Raw genomic sequence first — 22,407 nt, forward strand, 5'->3', positions numbered from 1 at the left:
AAAATATGAACCAATATATTGTGAAATCATTCAATACATTGTTTAAAACTCAACTCATTTCTGGGAAATGTTTCAACATTTTCAAGAAGAGACAAAAACAACAATGATGAATGATGTTTCAAAACTGATGTTGTTGGTTTGTGCAAATACTTAATCATTATCTGGTAATATTATTGATTTAATATTGGCCATTTTGGTGTTCCATAAGGGACTGATTGGCTTAATGTGGTAGTGCTACAGAGAGACAGATAGAATAGCGTTGAGGTGTCTGTGTACATGCTCTGCTGTGATTGCATCTGTCTAATGTCTGTGAAGATACAGAGAGAGAGACCAGTGACAGCAGCAGTCATCAGAGCGCACATGAAGATGCATTATTTAGAAGCAAAGCTACCAAATCTCCTCTGAAAGAAAACTGCAAGTAAATATTTAAAGATGACTCATAACTTTAACAGTTTTCTAATGTCTCTGATGAGCGGCTCCTCCTGCAGGCCTCTGTTACACCACTGACGTCCAACATCTGAAGGGAAAACGGGCCAAATGGACTTTTATGATCCTTGAGAAAAGAACCCGTTTTCCAAAGAGAAATGCAGTTATATGGTCACACAACTACATACTCTAGTACCCCACACTGCACAGTTGTGTTTTTTTATTCAGTGTTACTCGTCATAACTTCATTTAGGCAAAGAAACATGTAAAAGAGGAGGCAGCAATGAAAACTTTAGGGCATTCTGTTTTTGCTAACCTGAATGTCAGTTCTGTTAGAATTCTTGTTTTAATAATCTGGCAGTAAAAACAAAAAGGTGTGTGTGACCAAAGGCCCGTGTGTGTGTGTGTGTCAGTGAACTCCATCACAGCTGTTTGCTTTTTTGTTTGTGATTTTTTTTTTTTTTTTTTTTTCCTTTTGAGAACTAAAGGGGAGTGTTTTGCCTTTTCGATGATGATTCACTAATTCAGTAAATAAACTACAACTGAGAAGAGTTTGAGAATGTGTTGAAACAAACGTTGTCCTGTCCACTTTTTATTGCACAATGTGTAGTGCATGAAAAAACAAAGAAAACAGGTACATGGGATACCAGTGAGGAAAACAAAACTGTTCAAATTGTAAGTTTTGTAGCATTTTTAACATGTTAAAGTCAATAATAATTTGATGAGAAATAAGCAAAACATGAGTACAAGTGGGATTAATAATGACTCCATATGCACACCTACTCATGAGAAAGCTTTGAGCTTTACAAATGCATGAAGAGGGCAGAATTAAAACATTAAATATGACATTATATAAATTACATGTGTGACATTATGTTGTAATACAAAGCTTCAGTCGTACGTTAGTTTTATTACCACAGCTAAAGATTTGTTTTTCAATGTTTGAAGCAATTTTTACTTTGACATTAGTAAGAATCAGAACTGAGAAATGATTTTTTCTTTCTTCTGCAAACTTTAAATGTAAAGGTTTTGTAGCGTTAGTGTTAGCTGAAGTTTAAAGCTTGAAAAAGGCAAAAACATTGACACAAGAACTGTTTTTGACAACTTCAGTCTTAAAGTATTAATACTGTGTTTTTCATGTTGGTAAAACAATGAATATTTAGTAATATTTAGTAGTAATATTACTATTTAGTAATATTTAATATTTAGCCTTCTTATCCATCATATTCCTGCACATGTTCTCATGTCTCAAGCTTTGCTCCTCACAAAATACATGAAGGCATTTTTACTTCTTTGTGTTTTCTAATATTTTTTTTTTTTATTTACATAAATGTGACGTGTGATGGCAAAACTGTTTTTTACAAAGGTTGTAGAGGCTGGTGTTCAGGTGCGGGACTGCAGTGAGAGCCTCTGGACTGTATCTGACAGGTGAGCCATGTCGTGCTGCAGAGCCTGGTGCTTGATGTACTCCAAAGTCCGAACCTGGAGCAGAAAAAACAAACAGCAAGGCTATAAGTTGGTCTCTAATTCAGGTGAGAGTGAGGATATTTGAAGCCTGGTGGCACTAATTTATAACAAGACACCTGGAAAACATACATGTCAGTCCCAGTCTGAGAATGAACTCTGTGAGGACATGAAAACTGGGCAGAGAGCTGAGAGTGTTTGTGTGTTAACTTACAGAGACACGTGTGTCGCAATATCCGTGTTTGTGGCTGAGGTTCCACAGGTTGACGGCCAGCTGGCTCAGCTTGTTGTTCCTCAGGTCACCGTGAGCCAGCAGGACACCAAACAGGGAGAAGGCCAGAGCGCCCTGACGGCGTGTGCTCTGCTGCAACGGGGACGGAAAGAACATGTTTGTATGTGTCAAAATAATTTAATGAAATCTCCCAAGAATCAATCCAAAAAATGAAAGCAAAAAAGTGACCTCAGATGCAAAACTTATGATAAAACTATACAAGGGTGAAACATTTGATGACAATATTCTCCACTTTTCTTTCACTGATCAGGATTTTCACTGCTGTCCTGCTGCTTCATTTTTCAGTTTTGCTGTTGAACTTTTCATTTTCAATTGAGAAGTTTTCAGTTAAAGTGGTCTGGAGGTGCAACAAGTAGTGCTACTTTACTTGACCTTTCCCTCCAAAAGTAATTGGCCGATGGGGAGGCCGCCCAGTAACATCCGCAATCATGAAAGCTTTGTGTCAGAACTGAAACTGAAAAATTCAGCAGCCAAACTGAAAAGAGACCACAAAAGTCAATTGTAAGTTTTACCTTTGAGGTCATTTCTTGCTTTCAATTTAATTTTTTTTCTTTGATGTTTGAGAGATGATGTTCAATTATTATGACACTAATTGAATCTCATATGTTAGTGCAATACTGTTCAGAAAACTGGAGAACACAGGTGTTAGAAATTTCCACCTGCGCCTGGATGCAACATAGAAAACCGTATTGGCTCGAAGATAAAGCAACCCCCCCTTTACCAACACCTGTTTTTGTAAAAAATACTTTTTGACGATACATCACAGTATAGTCACATATTCACATACTTTCCTGTCAGGCTCTTAGAAGCAGTCAAAATGATTTTCTCTGGCAGTTAGCCAGTGATTCCTAACTGACTGTTTGTCTTTTTGTGACAGTGGTATTTAGCTGTTTCTTCAATAAAGACGTCAGAAGATGCTTTGGGCTCATTTTCACTTGTCATGAATTTATTTCCTCCGTGACAGGAAAACACATTACACGAGCCTTCACAAACTCCTGCAGGTTTAACTGAACTAGTAAAGACTCTAACACACTCACTACAAAAGCAAAAGAACAAGATGGTCTCACCTCGTCCCGACCGAGGGCCTTCAGTTGATCCAGGACCTGTCCGATCAGGGTCTCACACAGCTTGTTGATCTCTGATAGAAACTTGGGGTCTCCTCCGTAAAGCGTCTCATTGGAATCCACTGAAATAGCACAAGACAGAAGAATGAGAGGTCATAATAGATGAGAGTAGAGCCTATAGTGTACTAGAAATGCGTCTATTCTCCCAGCAGTGAGGTGGTGTGTGTGTACCTTTGGGGATGGAGTAGAGGTAGGTTTCTTGACTCATGGCAGCCAGCAGGGGCAGGGCGCTGACGTAGACCCGCACCTTAGCGTCGCTGTTGTCCTCCCAGGTGTAATCCTGGACTATATTGAGCAGACCGCGGACTAGGTAGAGCACACCGTGCTCTGGGTGGTCCTGTAAACACATGCATATCTGTAAATCTGTACTGTGCCTGTTTAATTCTTATCTGGAAGAAAAACTCATTTAATGGTCTGAATGTTCATCTCTTTTATCTCTAAATTGATGTCGAGTAGCTAAATGTTGCCCCCCTATGGAAGTTTTACCGGGACAACCAGCAGTGTGGCCAGGAAGTTGTTAATGAAGTCCAGCAGGAAACTCTCTGAGGAGCGAAGTTTCCCCTCCACGCTTATGGAGCGAGGAACCTCCGGAAGAAGACTGACCGCTGCCTTTAGGAAGGCATCCGCTGGAGGAGTGGAAAGAAGGACGGACAGAAGCAGGACATGGGGGGGTGCGAGTAAGAAAAAGAGGGATATGAGGAAGAAACAAAGGAGGAAGCAAGGTAAGAAAGGAGAAAAGAAGGTTAGGAATTACTGAAAAAGGCAAGAGGAACTAACCATCATCTTTCGTTTGGAACACAAAATCCTGAATCTGCCACAAGTTTTTGGACATTTCCATTTTTTAAAATGTGAAACCAAGCAGCTGCTCACCTTGGGAGAGACACTGATTGGCCAACGCAACCTGGCCAGACTGCAGATAGAGGCTGAGACGACTGAAGATGCTGCTGAGAGACGGGATGGTGATGAAACTGTAGGCAGCGCACGCCTGGAGGAGAGAGAGAGAAATCAGAGTCCATAAATCGGCGGTTATCTGAACTGTGTTCTGACTGCAACATATGAATCCAACATCAGGCTCATTTCTCCCCCAAACATCGCTCTCTGCGCTGACTCACCCTGACGAAAGCCGCCGTTTTTCGAGAGTGACTCCCTCTCATCACCCTCCTGGTCTCCATCGCCAGCTGGTTCACCGTCTAGAAATGACAAGCCAGGGTAAACATGGTGAGGGTGTATGCGTGTGTTGGTGTGCATGAATTAAATGTACACACAGATTTTGTTTTTGTTTTTTTTTTACTGACATGAATGAGCTGCACCAGCACTGGCTCCAGGTTACAGAAAGTGGCTCTGGCCTCCACACAGAAACTCAGCTGCTGCTCGAAGTCACGACCAAAACAAACCTGATTGACAGAACAAAAAGTGTAAAAGGAGAGAAAATAGTGCTTCATAAAAAAGTTTCACAATGATCGATGATTATGTAAGAATGTAAAATAATAATAATGAGACGAGTGGGAAAGTTTTGAAGGAGCAGGAGGAAAATACAACAGGGGAATTGAGAAGTATGAAAACACCAGATGTGAGAAATCAGTTGTGTAAAGTTATAAACTACAGATAAGAGTCTGAGGGGTCTCACCATGCGGATGAAGCCGATGATCAGCAGAGACAAAGATCTTTTTTCATCCTCCAGAGTGAGAGCGCTGCAAGAGAGCAGCAGATGTGTTACTGACGACTGTTGCCGGGCAGATCGCGAAAGATCAGAAGATAAAACTTGGTTTAAATCCGAATAATGAGGTTAAAAAGCCACAACTGAGCACACACACACACACACACACACACAAACACACACTCTGCCTTACTTGACCGAGTCGTGCATGGTCTTGCAGATATGCAGCATGGCGTTGAGGATGACCGGGTCTCTGGTGGGCTCTAGCTGGTGTCTGCAGGAGACACAGCAACAAAATGAGACGTTTTGCTTTTACTTCACTGCTGCGCCGACAGGATCTGTTTGACTCAACATTTTAATTTTTTTCCACCAAACGTACTTGATGAAGACCTCCATGATGGATCTGCAGACCTCCACCCTAACACTGTCCTTCTGGAACATGTCTAGAAAAGGCAGGAAACGCTCCTGGGAAACAAAAATATTGTCGACCATTGTGGAACTGTGGCGTAATAACAAGGAATTCAAGCTGGGACTGTCATTTTGAGCGTACGTGTTCATATTATGTTTCAGCTGTTGCTCACCATGGAGAAGAGGATGGAGAAGTCATGGAAGTAGGTGAGGATCTTCCTGATCACCGACTGCAGCTACATGCAGAACAAAGCAAAACAGAGTCACTATAGAGAAGTTAGCAGGACGAGGGAGAATAGTTTCATTTTTAAGGCAGCTGATTGTGCTAACCTGAGGATAGGCGTCCTCGAACGCCCGGTCAGGGGTCATGTGTTTGATGATGTCAGCCAGGACGGTGTTGACCTCACGTTTCTGAGAGCGAAAGAAAAAAGTAAGAACGGAGAAGCATGAAAAGCAAAGTTTCATTGTCCAATTCCAAACACAAAAAGCCCAATTCGGCTGTGCTTTACTCACTGTAAAGTGTCGGCAGGTGAACTCTACCCAGATCTCAGCGCAGTTGATGTAATCCTAAAAGCCACAAATGATCACACATACAGTGTGCAGTCAGAATCTGGAATATTTTCATAGAAATCTGTGTGAAAGCAGCGTTAGTCTATCTGTACCTGAGGACTGCGGACTTTGGTGATGACCTTCCAGGCTTCATTGAGGATCGTCAGTCTCTCAGATTCTGGAGGGTCAGCACAAGCCAGACTGCGACCCAGAGACCCGAACAACAGATGCTGGAGAGGAGACAATGATGTAGAAATTTCAGTTTCCAGTATGAAAGTCATTGATAAAAAAAGCACATTTACATGTATCGGATGACCATGTTACAACTGTTCATGCCCTCTGACCTTTGGGAAGCCGGCCTCGTCGCAGTCTTTTATCATACCGATGAAGTCCGTGGCTCTGGCTGCGACAAAGTCTGGTCTGAATGCCCTCATTACTGAATTCAGCAGCAAGGCACTGTGGGAAACAAGCAAGAAAAAATCCTGTTTTCATCACTGCAGTCTGACAAACCACCGAATAAAACACTGAATGAATGCTTAGTAAAACCTTTGAAAATACAAGAAAAAAAGCCTATTTGTGTTTTTAAAAGCGCTCACTTGTTTCCCAGCTTCTTGCATCTCTCCATCATCTCTGTTAGCAGAGGCTGAAGCATTAAAAACAGAAAGATTAGAAGGTTAACAGTGTTTGAGTATGCCTCTATAAGGGCTTTTTTCACCAAAACTATTGAAAGTTGCCTTTGTTTGCCCTTCATAACAGAAGGCATGCAAGTACTGTACGTGCCTCTGGAGCTCTGTAGGCGATACACTGCAGGATCCAGTTGATGGCGGGTGAGTAAAGCGTCAGGTATTCTGGCACCTCCACCCTCTGCAGGATCAGCTGTTTCTGGACGCTCTCTCCGCTGATCTGCCGGAAGGTGCCGAGCAGGTCGAAGAAGTTGCGGTTCAGGCTGTCTTTCAGGTTGGGGGCCACTTCCATGCCCACCTGGAAGGAGAGACAGAGAGTGAGACCTCATCTTTTACTGTAAACAATTATAATTTTGTTTTTATTTGACTCAGTTATAATAGAGGGTTTGTCTGGATAGGTACATGCAACTCAGGAACATCCAAATTGTAACTGTAAAACTGAAATGTTATGCTACAAGATAAGAACTGGATGGAAAAAGGTCAAAAAAATCACATCTCTCACCCTGCAGAGGTAAGCTCTGGTGTACGCAGCCACCAAAGGGTCTCCGATCCCTCTGATCATGGCTGTCAACCGAGGAAGAGTCTCCTGAATGCCGCTGTGGAGGAAACAGGAACAGAAAACACTTCAGCTGAATGGACTATCTGCTAGGTGCGTTGTTACAAAAGCATCATACATGGTAGTTTATTCAAGCCTAAATTTCCCAAAGGAACCAAATATTTCATTGTAACGTAAAGGTAAATGTGCATGATGACGACACAAATCTAATAATGCTTTACTAAGGAGGTGGAGCAACTAAGGGCTGATACAAGTTTTGCAAACAATGAAACTTAATTCATAAAGAGACCTAAAGGGAAACTGATGGAGCCCAAAAGGGAAATAAAGAGTCAAAACTTACGATTTGTTCAGGAAGCGGTTGCACTTGAGGATGGCAGCCTCGACGTATCTGTTCACAGAGGTTAAAGGTGCATGAGGAGTGTTTTTGATTATCAGGGTTGTGGTCAAGACAACATCAGTCAAGCTTGTGTCGATTTCGAAACCAGGGTCCAAAAGAGTTTGGGTCCAGTCTAAGATGACCAAGTTCTATCTATCTAGATCATGTAAAAAGAATTGTCTATGTGACCTCCTCCATGTAAAAACTATTGCTTTAATTATTAATAATATTTGATAAGTCTGATAAAAAGCATTGTAGCCCTGCTGATGATGGTGAAGGATACAGTCTGGGCAGGAGCTCTCTGATGGAGGCGATCTTGAAGAACCAGTTGAGGCACGTCTCCTTGGCTGTGTCGTTCACGTCGTCAACTGTGAACGAGTCTGACAAACAATGAACTCATAAATGAAGTGTCACCTTGGAAGCTATGAACAAAGTGTAAACCGGTTCATACTGACAGCCCCTAATGACAGAAATACCACTGCGTGCGGATATTCCATCCATACCTGGCAAAGGTCGTGGGTCTGAACACATGGTCCAGATTCTGTCGTACACAAGCCGGCCTACAAAAAACGAAAGCAAGAGTACAGTCAGAAAGCCAACTTAAAAAAACACAAGAACCAAATAGAAAGAAAACAAGACTTCTTTACACACCGAAAGTGTCGAGGATATCAGTGATGAGAACAAACTTGCTGGGGTAGAACTGGATCACAGAGGTGTCGGACAGAAGCTTGGAGCACTGGAAAACACATCACAGATCAGTGAAGGAAGGAGGTTTGAGAGGCAGCTGCTGTGACTGAAGTGGAGTGAAGGAATGACTGTCTAAACATTCGGGGTTGAGTTTTTTTAAGGTGTCCCCATCACTCAGCTTTATTTTGTTCTTTTCTCTCCTGACAATATTTCTCCTCAGCTTCATCACTCATACAGATCAGCAGGATTACTGTACCTGGATGACAATCTTCAGGGCTTTGACCTTCTGGTCGGAGGACCAGGCCTCCTTCAGGGACTGGTTCAGCTCCTCGATGCGGTTGGCATAATCCTGCTGGGAGAGGTTCAGCAGCTCTCTCTGGGAACCCTGCGCGCACACACACACACACACACACACATACGTACACACACACACACACATGAACAAAGTCAGTCCGAGTCACACAAACAAGTCAGTCCAAACAACATCCATGGAGAAAAACTGTCATGTTGAGTTTTGCTGCTTCTTTAAGCACCATTGGAGGCAGTGGAAGTATCTTTAATGTATACAAGTGGATTCATACAAACACAAAAAAGCATGCATACATATATACGAGCATACTGTATAAACAAACATCTACCTCCTCCAGATCATCCAGCTCCTCCAGGCGAGTGCGGACCTTCTCTGACACAGCTGAGGATCCGGGACTAGGAGCTTTTCCTGCACAGACAACATACAATGATCTGTTAACTTTCAGCCACAGTGACGAACACACAGCCTCTTTGTTTTTTTTGTCTTTTCTTAAGATTGCATTTATGTAAATTTGCCTGTTTAGACAGTAACAGTTGAGGAGAGAGAGAATGTCACACTGCCTGCTCAACACAGCATACTTTCAATTCTCTTTCACTCCTTTATAACAAACAAGATGGTATTTTCATATACTGTATTCAAATTAAGAGTCTCTTCTTAAGAACTTTATGTTTTTCTAAAATAATAATTATGGTTATTGATCAATATATCATTAGGTTAATAAAGTTTATTGTCAAATACAAACCCAGGTCTTACCTTTATCAGAGCCCATGAATAGATTCTATAAAAACAAAGAAACTGGAGTTAGATTTCTGTCAATTTGATTAAATGAACTTCTTTGGTTTAGTTTATGGTGATCTTGGTCCATGGTGTTGTGATGGAGGACGACTCACAATTGAGAGTTTTTCGGTGGTAGTGAATCTGGCCAGGATCTCTCCCCTCTTCACCGACCAGGGCTCAAAGTCTGGTCCCACTGCCTCCTCTGCCTCTTTCTCCCGCCTCTTCCTCCCCAGGTCCTGGAAGCACAACATCTCGCTTTAAAAATCAAGTTTGGTCCGTTACTGTGTGTGTTGAAAAGGATTCAACTGATGTTAGTTTTTACAGGTCGATGCCAATAATTCTGTGACGAAGTTGCTAAATAGCTGATTTTCCCACATTTTCTCTATATCTGCCATCCCAGAATAACCTCAACACAACACTAATGGTGGATATTTTCATGTTAAATATCAACCTCAGTATGCATCAGTTGCTCTGATGTATGAAAGTGTGAACTGACCCCTGCGGAGGTGCTGTGTGACGTGGCTGGAGTCTCACTGGCCGAGGCCGCAGCAAACATGGACAGGGGGTCGGTCCCGTCCAGCATGGAGCTGAGAGGGTCCGGGGCCGCGGAGGAAGAGGAGGAGGAGGAGGAGGAGGTGCTGCCTTTACGAGCCCCACGGCGAGTCTTGGTGTCTGTCACCTGGGGGGAAGGAGAGGGCAGGTCAGAGCTGTTGAAGGGACATTAATGGACCCTAACAAACTGCATGTTTTAGCTCATTTCACACAAATTACAGTCTATATAGTCATCATCAGTTATTTTGGCCAGTTTCCAAAGCATGAAAATAAACTTCCAGAATTGAAACTTTTAGAAAGCTGTGTTGCCGTTTCAAAGTAATTCAGCTGAAAGTAAAACTGATGAAAAGTCTGCTGGTGTGGTGCATTTGTGTACAATAGGAAACACCAACATCCAAGAACATTTTAATGCAAGAAACAACCACATAAACCTTTTCCCATCACCCATATTTAAGTTTAATTTCTGCGAAATAACATAATAAAAAGTGTTGAAACTTTGGAGGTTTGTGTTGATCCTGGTGCAGATGCTGCACTGTTGTGATGAGACTGACATGTTTATGACTGTACGTGTGCATGGCTGATAGTGGTGGTGGTTGTGATGATGAGACTGAACAATAGGAGGACGGTGATATCAGCAGATGCTCTACCATGATTGGTTTGAGGGGATGGTAGTCTCCAAATTCAACAGGAGCCGCCTCAGGACGACACCTTTGCAGCTCTGCTTCATAGTTGCGCCAGCGGGTACGCCTGGATGCACAGAAGAGAGAGAGAGACAGTAAACCAACATTGCCAGTCTGAAGTTTCTCTGTGTGTTTTTAACATGTAGATTTACTCTTGTAGTGCTGCCTTTAATAAAGCACTGATTAAGCCACATTCATATCTACCAACTCTGCATGAACACATCTGCATGTGTTGATAACAGTATTCAAGATCTGGGCCATTATTTCATAATTAGATGTACTTTCTTACATATTGGGATGCAAAATATTTTTCGTACTTCACCTTTATTCTATTGTATTTGTATTCCATGTATTTACAATGACAGTAACGTTTGGAAAACCTTTGAGAGTTTGTGTAAGAATGCCAGGAAATCTGTGGTTTAAACCTCACCAACATGCATATTAAAGTGCTACAAAACCTGTGTAATAACGTTGGCACACCCCCGTAGACTTTTCTAGACTACAACATGACAATAATATGACCAAAGAGGTATTATAACACCTGATAATGTTGTATTTGACTAGTAAATCGAAAACCTGCAAAAAAGTTGACATTTCATTCAGGATGCTAAAGCTGGTTAATTCAGCTCACGACACACGCATTTACAGAGCATGTTTACTCTAAAAATGAGCAAAATAGCCACAGATACACGATTTCACTGATTTACATTGTCAATATAGAGTATTTTTAATAAGAAAAGAGCATCTTACCACTGCACCGCGGCCATTTTTCTGCTATCATATGACAACTCAGTACTTCCTCGTTATGCCAGTTTTTTGGAAAAGCGCTGTTTTTGGCCTAAAATGGACGGTTTGACAAATATCAACTATTATCATGCTAAGGACTTCTGCTGTGTATATGTAAAGAGATGTTATTTTATCATGTGTATCAACGACAGCGTCAGTTGAGAGACGTTTTAATGAACTGTTGCACCAACAGAGAACTCCACATCCCAGAATCCATGGCGTGCTGGCGAGCTGCCACCAAAGATGGAGCTTAGATGAAGAGGTTTCACTCTGGGATTATTTCTCAGTCACTGCACCCTATTGTGGCAAATTTCCTTTATCTACCGTGTTAATGTCGACAAATGCTAAACGTAGGGTAACTGCTACAGCTAAGTTGTACTTTCAGCAACGTTATCGTCTTCAAATGTTTTTCCAGCTGTTCCTTTAGATTTTAGCCCGGAAGACGTATACCCACAACTGAGTGAATCATCTGTCTAATAGACGATCTTCGTGAGCAGCACATTTCTTTGCTGCGGTTCTACAGTTGTGCAGTCCGTGGAGGTCTTTTGCGGTAAAACCTGAACATGACCTGACCGTAGTGCTGCTGCTGCTGCTGCCTTGTCCGCCCATTTCACCTGACCAGGTATAGTATGTCAATGTCAAGTTTGGTCCGGGTGTGTGTACGGTGTTTATTAAAACGGCGGGTTGAAGGTTGCTGGAGGCAGCTAGCGGTTAGCGAGCGTTAGAACATGATGTATTGTTATAATTGGGAGGAGTGCTTTCACTTACTGTTACATACTGGCTGACTGTCAGTATTGTATATTTATTAGACAGGATAATATAATTCAGTCGTACGCAGGAGTGATGTTTTTATAGCTAACAGATTTGATCAAACACTCAATATAATTGGACAGTATGTTCTGTCTGACTGTTGGTGCTTTCACACAGTATTCAATCCTAACTATAGGGGTGGAAATGATCTGTAAAAATCATTGCTAATGTCAATATAATGACCAAATAGAGGCATTTTTATGTTCATTTTACTCAGCGAGAACTGTAGGTGCATTACTGTAAAGTGGCCTTTTAGACTGTGAAAATCATTATTTAAGGTTCAACCTCCTGTTTTCATATTTATCTGCTGAAAGTGGAAAGTTTCTCTGTGCTCATTAAAAATCTGATTTCAAGAGGAAGACCTACGAGCAGGATTAGTGACATCACAACTAATTTGAACCCAATCCTGGTCCAATATTCAACTTAATGTGATGGAAATTTGAAGCCTCCAGTGCACATATACTAAGAATCGACTTCAATGAAGTAGGAGACGTCTTTGTGTTCAGCAGTTCAACTTCTGAAATTAACAATATTTGCATATTCATGCAAATATTTGCATATTCATGAAATTTTTAATGAGGGAGAAGGAGGAAGGAGGATATGTCATTTTAAGGATTTTAACTAGGTAATTATATATTTTTTTGTGGGGGGAAAAAACCACATCAGACACATTATTGTTCCAAGCAGAGTATTTTTATGTCTCAATACATATCAGATCATTAATGTTACTTCAGTTGGATGTTTGTTTGTTCAGAATGATAAACTTTATGTTCAAAATTTGAATGAATTTTACATTCATCTGCTGGAAGGGGGAATGTTTTTCTGTGCTCACCTTTAACCTGAGTTAAAGGCATGATTTATGACATCACAACTAATTTGGAGGCAGTCCTAGTCCAGCAGTCAATGTATACCTATAAGTGGGATGTGTGGATGAGAATAGACTTTTCAGTGAAGTAGGAGACGTCTTGCATCCAGCAGTTAAATATTAGAATATGCATAGATTCTGAATTTTTCAATAAGGGAGAAGATAGATGAGACAGGAGTCAGAGAAGAGTAAATGTCATTTTTAAGGATTTTAGGTGGTAATTAAACTTTTTTTCAGAAACAAATTGTTATTCAAAGCAGAGTATTTTTGTATGTCTTAAAACAGGCGTGGAGGGGATCTTTAAGCTGGTTATCTCACAACATTAGAATTTATGGTTTATTTTCTATATTAATTGTTTAATCATTTCATATAAAATGTCAGAAAATTGTGAAAAATGCCCATACAGAATCTGAATGTTGATTCATTTTCTTTTTTTTTTCTTTTTTTTAAAAAATAAAGTCAATTTTAGCCTTTGTGAAGACGCTGCAGGCAGCATGTTTGCCGTATTACTCTAAATATTACAGTCAATATCCCTGACTAATCCATGAATAATTTAAAAATGATATTTTAGCCGCATGTTGAGATCTAAAGTCTGTGTAAAAGTGAAAACTGGCAGACACCAGACAGCTTCACCCTCTGCGGCTCTGAGAGGTGAAGGGCGAAGTAAAGCTTATTACAGTGAGACATCTTAGGCCAGCAGGTTGCCATAGAGACTGCGGTGTCCTGCTGCGTGCCGCTCTCTCATGTTCTCCCTGCCAGGTACAAAATATGGAGATGAGTTTTATGCCTCTTACAGACGTTATTTTATGAGCGGACAGCTCGTCTGTGTGGTGAGCAGGGCTGTGTAGCCGTGTGTGTCTGAAGACGACCTTCAATTGTTGTATCCAAAAATAATCGATTGTACTAAAATCTTACAAAAGTAAATCTCATTATTAAAAAAAAATGTGCTTAAACTAGTAAAAGTACAATAATTTAATGGAACAAATGTCCCTTGTTAGTGTTTTATTATATATTATAGATACAGCATTTTGATGTTGTTGGTGAAGAGCTAATATTTGCTACTTTACATACTTTTGAATAAACAAAACAATATTTTATCAGCCTAACTCTAACGCTGAAAGCTGTGGGATAAGTTAGAGTAGAGGTGACGGCTCTCATTTGTACAGAAGCCGATTTCCACCAGGAAAAGAAAAAAAATGATGAGGATTAGTCAATCAACAGACATTTAATCAGCAACTATTTTGATTATCCATTAATCGTCATTTTCAAGTAAAACGCCAAATGTTTAGCTGCTCAGATGTGAGGACTTGATGCTTTTCTTTTTCATATATGAATATCTTCAGGTTTTGGTTGAACAAAACAAGCAATTTGAGGACATCAACGCAGGCTTGAAGAAATTGTAAATGGCTTTTTTTTTCATAATTATTTCACATTTTAGACGAAAGATAGTCAGTTGATTAAATAAATGGCAGATAAATTTATAATGGAAATAAGTAGCAGCCTTAATTGATGAATAGTTTCAGTCATTTCTCCAGTTAAAATGCCCAACATGCTGGTTCCAGCTTCTCAAATCTGAGAATTTTCTGCTTTTTATTGTTATATATAATTATAAATTGAGTATTTGAACACATCACATTGTGCTCTGAGATATTGTGAAGCCTTTTTCACATTTTTGAAACATTTTATAGACTATATTAAGATGAATGAAATAATTGAAAAAATAATCAGCATATTAATCAATAATGAAAATAGTTGTTTGATTTAATGTTTGGAATGACAAAAAAAATGCTCCCAGTAAGTTAAAATAATGAGATACTAAAACAAATTTTAGACTTAGTATCTTATAATTTTGACTTTTTGTCATTCCTAACTTCTGTTTTTTTTCTTCTCCTTTTCCTGGTGAACACGGGCTTCCGTACATTTGTGAGCAGCAGCTGCACTAATGCAATAAAACAATATCATGATTTATTAATGTTGCACCTTTTAATTAAGTTGGAATGGAAAACCCATTAGTGTCATCATCTGCAGCATTGACAGATGGGACATGTGTCACATTTGCTGTTTATTGTCAAGCCTTTGAAAAATCATATATGAACTCACAAGCTTTTTGAAAATATATGTGTGAGTACAAAACAGTAATATACTGTAGACCAGAGTTCACGGTTCTCACCACGAGAAGTCTGCTTTAGGTCACTGATTAGCATCTCTCATTATTAATGCCATCCAATTTTGGAGAGTCTGAACAGTCTTATCTGTGAAACCAATACTCACTTTCATGAAGTGATGCCCCGGGATCAGGTTGCCCCTTTATTTCCTCCTTAAGACATTCATCCCTTTACATTCCCCCCGGATAGAGTTACCACTTTGCATCTCCCCTGCAAGTTTCTAAGACGTTTTTTTGGCGTGGAGATGTTGATTTGCTGTGAATTATTAACAGGTGGAGTTTATTTGTAGGGGCTGATGGGTGTAGCTCATTACCTGATAGCCACTGCCCTTGTTCTCTTTGACTGACATGTGTCACACAGAGGATGCTGTCACCGAACTCCAAGTGCTTTAGTGCTTTCTAGGAAAGAGAGGGCTTTCTAGGAGTGGTCAGCTTCTGCCTCCTGCTTGTTACCTTCTCCTGCACACGAATGCACCGGCAGCTTTTACAGCTCAGGAACTTGACAATGGAAACTTCAGGCATCATCAGGCTACGCTACGAGGAACTGCTGTTTTACGCGGCCTGCGTTTGTAACTGTTGGTCTGTGTGTTTGTGTGTTTGTGTGTGTCTGGAAGGCAGAGTGTGTAGGAGAGGAGGAGGAGGAGGAGGAGGAGGTGGTGGTGGCATGCGTATGGGCAGCAGCTGGAGGTGGCAGCTCTCTCGGGCCATGCGACTAGCACTGCGCTGGTGCCGGCTGTGTCGTCCGCTGAGAGGGGGCCGAGGCTGGGGAGCCAAACCGTGGCTCAGTGGCAGGTGTTTGGAGCTGTGGAGCTACAGCAAGCTGCTGCTCAGATCACTGTATTTCAACAGCCTCAGCAACTCTGACACACTGCTGGACTGCGTGTTTGAACCCGTCTACTGGATTGTGGACAATGTTACTCGCTGGTTTGGAGTGGTGAGTAGGTGGATTTCTCTTCTGTTTTCTTTTCTCTCTTAACTCTTTACTCACCGTCTCTTCTCTCTCAGGTGTTTGTCTGTCTGGTCATCCTGCTGACGACCTCAGTTTTAGTCATCGTCTACCTGTTCGTCCTACCCATAATTCTCAGCACCTACCCCGTGTACTGGGTCATTTGGCACCTCTGCTGTGGCCACTGGCTTCTTGTCATGGTGGTCTTCAATTACTACAAGGCCACCACCACCTCCCCAGGGCATCCACCCAAGGTATCAAACTGTTAATCGGTTAACAGGAAAATCAAAATACAGACACAGTGTAGCAAGATGTAGAGTATACTGAGAATGTCAGATGCAGTTCAATAAAGGGACTCTAATGCAGAATTCTGACTTTAATCAGAATAGAATTCTATTCTAGAATAGAACAAAAACTATCACAATCACATTCTACAATGGAACATATGTTCTAGAATGGACTATATAGCATCACAATGACAATCTGGAAGGGAACACAACATCACAATGGCATTCTAGAATGGAACACATAAAACAATGACAATCTAGAATGGAACATATCACAATCACATTCTAGAAGGGAACACATACTATCAGTCACATTCTAGAATGGAACAGTTAACCTCACAATCATATTCTATAATGGAACATTTCACATTCTAGAATGGAACATATCATGTTCAAGAATGGAACACACACACTCACATTCTAGAGTGGAACAAAAAACCTCAAAATCATGTTCTGGAATGGAACATATATTCTAGAATGGAACACATACAATCACAATCACATTCTAGAATAGAACAACTAACCTCACTACCACATGCCGGAATGGAGCATATCATGCTAGAATCAATCAAATTCTAGAATGGAACAATTCACATTCTAGAATAGAACACACACTACCACATTCACATTCCAGAATGGAACACATACTATCACAATCACGTTCCACAATGGAACAAGTAACCTTACAACCACATTCTAGAATGGAACATATATTCTAGAAATGAACACATACTATCACAACCACATTCTAGAATGGAACAACAAACCTCACAACCACATTCCGCAAGGGAGGGCATCACATTCTATAATGGAACACATACTATCACAATCTCATTCCAGAATGGAACATATGACGTTCTAGAATGGAACACATACTGACTTTTTTCTTAGAATTCTGAGATTAAAGTCAGAACTCTGAGAAAAAAGTCAGAATTCTGACTTTAAACTTAGAACTCAAATACATGTTTCACATGTGGGCCTAATCCTCTTCTCTAATGTACAGCATGTGGTTGGATATCTATTAAATAAAAATCCTCTGCTTTCCTGGTCTTTACTGCCACAGTAAAAGGTGAATTCTTACTAAAATTTGACTTCAATGTGACAATAATACATCCTCTCATCTTTGTGTTTTGTTTGTTTATTTTAGGACAAAGTTCACATTCCCTCAGTGTCCATTTGTAAGAAATGTATCACTCCAAAGCCGCCTAGGACGCACCACTGCAGCATCTGCAACACGTAAGACTGATAAATTATTTTCAATAATTAAATATTAGCCCTTAGTGTAGCTAGTAGCATTTGTTTTTGCAGAAATTTCTGTACCATTGGCCATTCATTATGTTTATTTTTCTTTCAGCATAGATTGTTTATTGTTGACTCTCACCTTGGGTTATATTACAGGTGTGTTTTGAAGATGGACCACCACTGTCGTATCCTTTTAACAAGCAACATGTTTAAAAAAAAAAACAAACAAACAAAAAAAAAAAACCTCTTGACTTGAATTTTACTGATTTTGAAGTGTTTTTAAATTCCCACTGTGCACATGTTGAACTGAACGTGTTCCCAGCTTGGTTGAACAACTGCGTGGGCCATTTCAACCATCGCTACTTCTTCTCCTTCTGCCTCTACATGACACTGGGCTGCATGTACTGCAGCATCAGCAGCAGGGATATGTTTATGGAGGCCTACAGTGCTGTCGAGGTGAGGCGAGATGAATTCTTCTCCTTGTACAGTCTGTCCAGTTTTAGGGAGGAGTAGTGATGTTTTGTAGCACCTGCTTGACGGTAGTAATCTTCGCTTTCTGCTCTCATATTCACCTCTGATTCAGGATGCTCTTATCTCAAAGGTGATTGTGTGCCAGCTGATAAACAAACAATTCTAGACTTTACATTAGGTTCAAAGTTTGGAAGTCCTCTGCAGGCAAAGATCACTTTTTAACACACCCATATTGTAAGCACCCTTTTGATCCTGAGCCAAAAAACCTTAGAAAGCAGTGAGATAAAACCTCTTCAGGTCAGCTCACAACTCCATATTTCTATATTTACTCCATTTCTTGTCCCCCTCAGACTTACTATCAGACCCCTCCTCCACCGTTCACCTTCAGAGAGACGACTGCCCACAAGAGCATCATCTTTCTTTGGGTACTGACAAGGTAAGGAACACTTGGTCACTCATGTGCCTCCGTTTTAAAATCAAATGAAGGAACAGGTCGGGTTATGACGTGTCTCCAACCCCCCCGATCTCTCTGCAGCTCGGTGGCAATAGCTCTGGGAGGGTTGACCCTGTGGCACACCTTTCTCATCAGCAGAGGAGAGACCAGCGTGGAGCGCCACATCAACCGCAAAGAGACCAAAAGATTAAAAGCGAAGGGCAAGGTTGGTACTCAGTGTTGGACTATTGTTGGATTTGGTTTATATATAGATGACTGCTTTTAATGCTAGACAGAACATATGAAATAGTTAACTTTAGGACAAAAAGCTTAAATTGTGTTTTTAATTCTGCATATGTGAAGTGCAAAATATAACTCCAGTAATAGCTACACAGGAACGGCCATTAATGTTCCTTCTGTTTTGAATGCAGGTGTTCAGAAACCCGTTTCACCATGGTAAAATAAACAATTGGAAGATACTGTTTGGTGTGGAGAAAAGGAGGTGAGTTCAGTTCTGTGTTTTCCTACATGGTGCATCATGCTAAACTTTCCCAATCCAACCACAAGTGGCTTCATACTGTATTTCAAAGCATTTTCACCCTTTGAAGCTGCTGCTTTAAGTCTTGGGGAGGTTTCAGTCTCACTTCAGTGTGTTTGCATCCCAGGTATTCCACTTGGATATGGATTATTATTATTAGGTTTTTTCTTTTTCTTTTTAAACATCGTTGGAGCCTCTTTAGCTTCCGACATGTCAAATGTGAAAATATTCAGTTTTTGACATACTCAAGTTTTGGTGGATACTCCTGTTTTTGCAGTTTGAATAAAACATGATTTTAAGCAAAAATACATAAAACTTTAATGGTGACTTGTTGAGTCTTTGACCACTAGTAGCACTATGGAGCACTGTTTTTACAAGTGGGTCCCTCAGGCCAAGGAAAGTATTAATGTTCCAACAAAGGCAGTGAAGGAGAAGAATGCTAGCTGGTAAACATGGATGTAAACAATGCATAAGTCAAAATATGAAAAAGTTTAATTTTTGCAAATGTTTGAGGGAGGAAGTGCACTCCACATGCTGGTTAGACCTCCAGGATAAACACAATGGGGAAAAACTCCACACGGCACCTTTGGTCCATAGAAAGTGGTATAATCTTTCATGCACCAGTACTACAAGCATACAGGAAGTGACTTTACCAATAGATGAAGTGACATTTTAAATTTTCCATGTGAAACATAGGTGAACAAATGTGTGAAAGTAGTTGTAAAATGTCCTTTATTGTTTCCAGCCAGATTTCAGCTTCTTTGTTTTCTGTTCCTTAGTCACTGGTTGACGCGGGTCCTCCTGCCCTCCAGCCACCTTCCCAACGGGGACGGCATCTTGTGGGACTGCACCTACACCAGAAGAGACCCCATGGCCATCTGACCCTCACGCTTTAACTCTTAACCATATCAAGAACCTTTAACCTGCATTTACACTACAAGCAACGTGGCTGATGTGTCACTGTTGTGACCAGCGAGGGGTAGTACATGAAGCTCTCACTGAGTCTGTCGTAGTCTGCTGCTACAATCACTTGATAAGGAAAAAGAAGCTTTGTAGTCACACAGATCAACATTTTCTTGCTACATTTTAGTTTTACTGCTAGAAATATGAACCACACATACATCAAGAAACCTTCATCCTCTTAGATCAGTTCTCATTTCCCAGACTATTGACCTTGTAGGTGTAATTGCACAGCTTTCCACCAGCTGACATCATCCTGCGACTGCAATGCTGTTGATTAAACTGATTTATAAAAAGGTGCTGCTGGCCAGCATCTTTTTAAGCCCAGCCCTTTTTCTCCTTCACATGACTTTGTAAAGGCTTGACAAAAAAATTTTGTGCATTTTTCTGGGCTGCAAATTTTGCACCAACACTACAGCCTCTTACGACAAGTGTATAAGATGGAAGGATGGATATAGGACGAGGCAGTATGGAAGACAATGGCTGACTTTATAAAGGCTCATTGAGTAGTGACGACACTGTAGCTGGTCAATAAAGGTGCTATGGTTTGCATTTTTAAATGTCAATAATAGCATACTGTAATCTGGTACCTGAAATATAATAAATATCAAATTAGGCCACATAGGAAATAATTAGTAGCTGCTGTCTTGTTCCAATATTAATTAATGCTTTTGTTTTAATTTAACCATGCTAGTGATGTGGCTCAGTGTCAGTCTGTTGGGAGACTGAAACAACTATGGGATGGATTTTGTAGATTGTGACATTTATAGTCCCCAGATGATGTAACCTAATGACTTTGGCGATCCCCTGACTTTTCCCCTAGCGCCACTATGAGGTTAACATTTGTGGTTCAGCATGAAATTAACAACTACTGGAAAGATTTCTTTGAAATTTGCTGCATATATTCAAGAGCCCTGGAAGATAAATTCTAATGAGCTTGGTGATTCTCTGACTTCCCTCTGGCACCACCATGAAATTGATGTCTTTGGTTTTGAGTAAGAATATCTTTGGTGGATTGCCATGAAATTTGCTACAGATATCCAAGGTCCTTAGAAGATGAATAAATTCCAATAATTTTGATAATCCCCTTACATTTTATCAAGAGCCATCATCAGGTCAAATTTTTAATTTTGGTTTATGACTAATACCTACAAAACTAGCAAGCCTTAGCTGTACTTTGTGTTTGGTGCGAATTAGCAAATATTAGCATGCTAACAGGCAAAACTAAGATGGTGAACTTGTTAAGTATAACCTGCCATAATGTTAGTATTTATCTTAAAAGCACCTCAGTGCCAAAGTACAGCCTCAAAGAGCCGTTCAAAGTTAAGACTAAATTTCCCAGAAGCCCTGCTTGCTTCTTGATGCCATCAACGGCTATCTTTCTCCAAAGACATAATGATGAAGTATTTCTTTTGCCTTTTACAACTTCTACAATCAAAAGCCTCTGGAAACTCTGTATCTGTGGCCTCTTGAGCTTCATGTCCTGCAGTGGAACAGTGCTTTACTGATTTTTGGCGGATGATGACATGCTGTAACATGTAGATCAGAGGCAAATAGAGGTGACAGACGTCTCAGGAATGGTCTCATTTGTTTACAGTTATAAATTGCTCATGATTCATTGATGATAAAAAGCAAAACATAGCACCTTTTAATAACTGACACTTGACCCTTGAAAAGATATTTAGTCAGGGATCAAAGCCTGGACTGACAGGATATCCTGCACTCTTATCCATGATAACTTCATGTGTCTTGAAATGAGGACAAATCCAAGTTAGTTCTCAACATATTTCCAATATACATTTCTATTTTTAGTTTTCTGTAAATACCCTAATTATTTATATGGTCATTCTCATAAATGTGGTTTTAAAGTTTACTACTCTGCATGTTTAATCCTACAGTGAGGTATTTCTCTGTGTTGTGGAGACACAGAGTACTGACATGGAGAACCACTGATCTGAACTGATGATCTGGTGCCAAAGAAGAGCGAAAAACCAACAGCTTGATCCACAGCACTGATTTTTATTATCTTTAACATTGTTGTGTGCCTTGTTGAAATGTCCAGCCTTTAAATTAAAAGACACTTTAAAAAAAGTGATACAAGGCACTGTGAAATATATAACTCCCGATTTTTAATTCCCTTTCAGACTTTTCACCCAGACATGTTCATACCAATATCTTAATGATGGATGAATTGTGGTTGCCATAGAAACATGACATACAGCTGTGATATGATTTGTAACCAATGGGAGCTGTGCTCTAGTTTGATTTGAATTTTTTTTTTTTTTAAATAAAATAAGTGTTTGATACTTCTTGTTTTTGTAGTGTTTCATTTAACGATGAGATTTAACATGTTTAAAAAAAGAC

At 40.3% G+C, this 22,407-nt stretch overlaps 2 protein-coding genes across 4 annotated transcripts; one reads left to right on the forward strand and one right to left on the reverse strand.

Annotated features, from left to right (window-relative positions):
- Positions 1 to 1,708: 1,708 nt before the first annotated feature.
- Positions 1,709 to 11,555, reverse strand: vps35l (VPS35 endosomal protein sorting factor like). 2 transcript variants are annotated; one of them, XM_042397435.1, is made up of 30 exons: positions 11,292 to 11,555; positions 10,509 to 10,608; positions 9,806 to 9,988; positions 9,423 to 9,545; positions 9,286 to 9,310; positions 8,861 to 8,940; positions 8,479 to 8,607; positions 8,187 to 8,271; positions 8,039 to 8,095; positions 7,819 to 7,915; positions 7,500 to 7,547; positions 7,106 to 7,199; positions 6,701 to 6,901; positions 6,517 to 6,563; positions 6,265 to 6,376; positions 6,034 to 6,150; positions 5,885 to 5,938; positions 5,702 to 5,782; positions 5,545 to 5,607; positions 5,343 to 5,428; positions 5,157 to 5,237; positions 4,934 to 4,997; positions 4,602 to 4,700; positions 4,419 to 4,496; positions 4,177 to 4,291; positions 3,793 to 3,932; positions 3,478 to 3,643; positions 3,250 to 3,368; positions 2,105 to 2,251; positions 1,709 to 1,908 (listed from the first exon to the last, which is right to left on the reverse strand). In XM_042397435.1, exons 1-30 carry the CDS (start codon positions 11,306 to 11,308, stop codon positions 1,810 to 1,812), a joined length of 2,907 nt encoding a protein of 968 aa, XP_042253369.1. In that variant the 5' UTR covers positions 11,309 to 11,555; the 3' UTR covers positions 1,709 to 1,809. The 2 variants fall into 2 exon arrangements, with proteins under 2 accessions (XP_042253369.1, XP_042253368.1); XM_042397434.1 differs by having other exon boundaries at positions 2,105 to 2,254.
- Positions 11,556 to 11,724: 169 nt separating this feature from the next.
- Positions 11,725 to 22,322, forward strand: zdhhc16b (zinc finger DHHC-type palmitoyltransferase 16b). Of its 2 annotated transcripts, none has more exons than XM_042397437.1 (10): positions 11,725 to 11,949; positions 15,781 to 16,100; positions 16,172 to 16,366; positions 17,547 to 17,635; positions 17,798 to 17,826; positions 17,964 to 18,097; positions 18,463 to 18,548; positions 18,648 to 18,771; positions 18,977 to 19,047; positions 19,863 to 22,322. In XM_042397437.1, the coding sequence occupies exons 2-10, from the start codon at positions 15,831 to 15,833 to the stop codon at positions 19,963 to 19,965; spliced, it is 1,101 nt and encodes a 366-aa protein (XP_042253371.1). In that variant the 5' UTR covers positions 11,725 to 11,949; positions 15,781 to 15,830; the 3' UTR covers positions 19,966 to 22,322. The 2 variants fall into 2 exon arrangements, with proteins under 2 accessions (XP_042253371.1, XP_042253370.1); XM_042397436.1 differs by having other exon boundaries at positions 15,785 to 16,100.
- Positions 22,323 to 22,407: the final 85 nt, after the last annotated feature.

The sequence above is a fragment of the Thunnus maccoyii genome, chromosome 20, assembly GCF_910596095.1.
Source record: "Thunnus maccoyii chromosome 20, fThuMac1.1, whole genome shotgun sequence".
NCBI classification, from domain to species: Eukaryota; Metazoa; Chordata; class Actinopteri; order Scombriformes; family Scombridae; genus Thunnus; species Thunnus maccoyii.

Coding starts and splice junctions, on each gene's coding strand:
- vps35l (XM_042397434.1), bottom strand. Junction 7,916..8,038: donor AGACCCACGACCTTTGCCAG/GTATGGATGGAA, acceptor ATTGTTTGTCAG/ACTCGTTCACAGTTGACGAC. Junction 5,429..5,544: donor TCTCCATCCTCTTCTCCATG/GTGAGCAACAGC, acceptor TTTGTTTCCCAG/GAGCGTTTCCTGCCTTTTCT.
- zdhhc16b (XM_042397437.1), top strand. CDS start 15,831: ATGCGTATGGGCAGCAGCTGGAGGTGGCAGCTCTCTCGGGCCATGCGA. Junction 16,367..17,546: donor CCCCAGGGCATCCACCCAAG/GTATCAAACTGT, acceptor TGTTTATTTTAG/GACAAAGTTCACATTCCCTC. Junction 17,636..17,797: donor CACTGCAGCATCTGCAACAC/GTAAGACTGATA, acceptor GTTATATTACAG/GTGTGTTTTGAAGATGGACC.